This window comes from Fukomys damarensis, unplaced genomic scaffold (assembly GCF_012274545.1).
Source record: "Fukomys damarensis isolate Sample0158 unplaced genomic scaffold, DMR_v1.0_HiC HiC_scaffold_12, whole genome shotgun sequence".
In the NCBI taxonomy this organism is placed as follows: domain Eukaryota; kingdom Metazoa; phylum Chordata; class Mammalia; order Rodentia; family Bathyergidae; genus Fukomys; species Fukomys damarensis.
Window position 1 is genome coordinate 7,277,025 of NW_022900924.1, and position 3,182 is coordinate 7,280,206.

General features: G+C 45.6%; 1 protein-coding gene across 12 annotated transcripts in view; it reads left to right on the plus strand.

Annotated features, from left to right (window-relative positions):
* The first annotated feature begins 2,916 nt into the window (after window positions 1-2,916).
* Window positions 2,917-3,182, plus strand: part of Git2 (GIT ArfGAP 2) — a 51,673-nt gene continuing 51,407 nt past the window's right edge. For all 12 annotated transcript variants that reach the window (XM_033762366.1, XM_033762368.1, XM_033762367.1 and 9 more), the window contains exon 1: window positions 2,917-3,114. In XM_033762366.1, coding sequence (XP_033618257.1) covers window positions 3,063-3,114 — 52 coding nt within the window. In that variant the 5' untranslated portion in view covers window positions 2,917-3,062. The remainder of the gene's footprint in view (window positions 3,115-3,182) is intronic.

Consider the following 3,182-nt stretch of genomic DNA (forward strand, 5'->3'; position numbering starts at 1 on the left):
AGCAAACCACCACATGTTCCTGGAGGGGCGGACAAAGCTAAGCAGTGGGTCAAAAGTCCGTCCAGTGCCATCCGCATCCAACATCACAACAGAAAACATATCGAAGCCTATAAAATAGAGCGATGGTTCTACTCTTTGGCCCCAGACCTCAACGTGAAAAGCTTGATCTACAAATCACCAACCTCACTCTCCCTGCTCCATCTACCTCAGATGGTTCGGTCCACAACTGAGCCTCTACCATTGTCCCTGAAGTAGGGGTGGAGCGTGACAAGGGTCTGGACCAAACCATTCCGGCTACTGACTCCCTTGCAGCCTTTTTGGACTAGGGCAGATCCTGCCACGATTGGTCAGAAGCCATTTTGGAAGTGGGCAGGGCCAATAATTTTCCAGGGGGACCTTTAAATCCTGGAAAAGGGGCTTCAGATATTTGCATAATAAGACAAATAGATTTTGGGGGGTTTTACTTTTTGAGACAAGGTCTTACTGTGTAGTTCAGGCTGGCCTTGAACTTATGGCGATCCTCCTGTCTTTGCCTCCTGAGTGCTGGAATTACAGAGGTGCACCACCATGCGGGGCTACAAATAGTTCTTTGCCAGGACTTTGCAACCTTGGAGACATCTGGATAATTCTTCGTGTGGAGGATATCTGATGCTTTGTAGATGCTGAACAGCAATCCTGTCCCTGGCTTCAATACCCACTCGATACCAGTACCATTCCCAGTCTCCAGACAGTGTCAGACCACCACCCACCTACCCCACCCCACACCTCGCCGCCAGAGAAATCGCTTCCAGTTGAAAACCACTTTTCTGTCTAAATTCCTAACTGGGTTAAGATTCAAAGCTACCTAGACTGGTGGTTTATTCAATTTGGGTATCATCTTTAAGCTAGCCATTTGGATTTGTAGTTATGCCTAAAACACTAAGACACTTGGATTTGAGCAGTCTACAAAAATAAAGCTTACCCTTTGGGTTTGAACCTCAGGCATTATGAATGCTTCCTCGACCACTTCTCTTCAGTGGTCTGCAGCCAGACAACATAGCTGTGCAAAGTAATTCAATGCATCCTGAAAACATTCTCCTTCCCTTCTCTGCTCACACATATCCAGCTTTTCAAATGCCTTGCAACAGCTGTTCAAAAATCCTGGTCTAATCCATTCTCCACATGTGTGGAAGTGGAGCCCGGAAGATTTGTGAGTTGTTGTACCAAAACAGGATGCAGAAACACCAGGATGGCACACAGAGGCTATCGCTGTGGAATGTGTGGAAAGTATGTGTTTATTCCCATGTTGCACATTTATCACACTAGCAGATGGACCCACCAGTGCTTCTGAGGCCTCTTCTGGGATTTCTCGTTCTTTCAGAAGCCTTGTTAAACTTAATCTTTTTCCTCTCTTGTCTCATTATCTGAAAACTCCATGACATCAGTGACCATATTGCTTTGTTCACTAGAAAACCAAGATGGTACCTGGCCTACAGTAAGTATCCATTATCTGGTAGTTGGAGATGATAGTTGTATTTACATGTAATAAATACAATATTAATTAATATTTGGCTCACATCTGTCTCTCCTTCATGCTGGTTAAGCTCATCTCATTGTTTATTTCACAGCAACCTGTAAATTACTCTAGCTTAGCAATTCTTAAATTCCAGATATGTGAAGAAAGCTAGTATTTAGAAAATAATAGTAATGTCAAGAATATAGGAACTACTATTTATTGAAGACTTTCCATGGAACACTCCTACTGATATAGGAAAAATAACATAATTCCCCACCCGCTAGAGGTCTGATACACCAAGTTCGTGTTCCTCCAAATCAAAGAATGACTTCTAAGCAACAACGGAGGTTAAGAGTAGGAAAATTTTTTTGAGAAAAATAGCTCCTGAGAGACAGGAGGGGATCCGAAAGTGGGTAGCTGTGGACCTCACTTCACAGAAGTTTTATAGAGCAAAACTATGGTAAACCAATAAGATTACAAGTATAGCAGCTTAGGTAATATTGATTCAATGGGGAAGCAGGTCACACAGCAAGGGTACATGGAAAGAACAAGGACCTTGTTAAGGAAGATGAGTCAGGAGGTCCTGGTTACCCATCTGGGTGACTGATGTCTAGCTAGGCTTTATTGGACCAGGTGATACCATTTATAGTATATTGCTTATCCCTTGGGGAGGCATATAGGCATAATCATTCTGTCTTTATCTTGAGGCCTGGTTTCAGCCACAGTTGCAGTGTGTTTTCATTCTCTGCACTAACTCCCTTGAGGGCCTAGCCCTGTCTGATTATATTTCTACCTAACGTAGCTGTCTATACTACCACGTCTTATAATTTATCTTCTTAGCCAGGTTTTGCTGACTACATACAAATTTGTTGCATATTCTCTTGCAGGAACAGGGGTCCGGTGAAGGCTTCTTAGCCAGGTTTTGCTGACTACATACAAATTTGTTGCATATTCTTGTTCCTCTTTTTTTTTCTTTCCCTCTCCCTCATCTTCTTTTTCTTATTTTTAAAAAAGGAAACAATCGTTAAGTAAAAGGCCATGCAAAACAAACCAGATTATTAGTGGACTACCCTCGGTGAACTATAAGTTCCATAAGAATCAGAAATGTTTTCTCTTTCTTCCTGCAGTTTCTTCGGAGCGAGGATCAGGGTGGAACACAGTAGATGCTCAATAACTATTTGTTGGATAGAGGATTTAATCATAGTTTACCTCAGGGGGTGGCAGGTGCAAGATTTTGCTGCTCCTGTGTTATTAATCAGTGCTAGGATGAGGCAGATCTCTTCCTAAAAGGAAACCTAAAAATAAGAGAATTTAGATATAAGACACTACCCTGTAGCAGACGCCTGCCCTTACTCAAGATGGCGGCAGTGAAACGTGCCCTTTCCGGTCACGTGAGCTGCCAGTCGCAGGACACATCCTCGCGCATGCGTGCAGCGCAGCGGCTGCGAGGCGCCTAGGGGAGAGGCTGTGCTGCCAGCTCTGCTGCGGGGACCCGTTAGAGCGGAAGCACCGCCGCTGCCTTCGCTTTTCCGGGGCTCCTCTTTCCCGGCAGGTGAAGGCGGGAGCCATGTCGAAGCGGCTCCGGAGCAGCGATGTGTGTGCCGACTGTAGCGGGCCGGGGGAGTCGCACCGGGCGGGCCCTCGCCCCTCTACTCCTGGCCGGGACCCCCGCCCCGGGGCCGCCCCC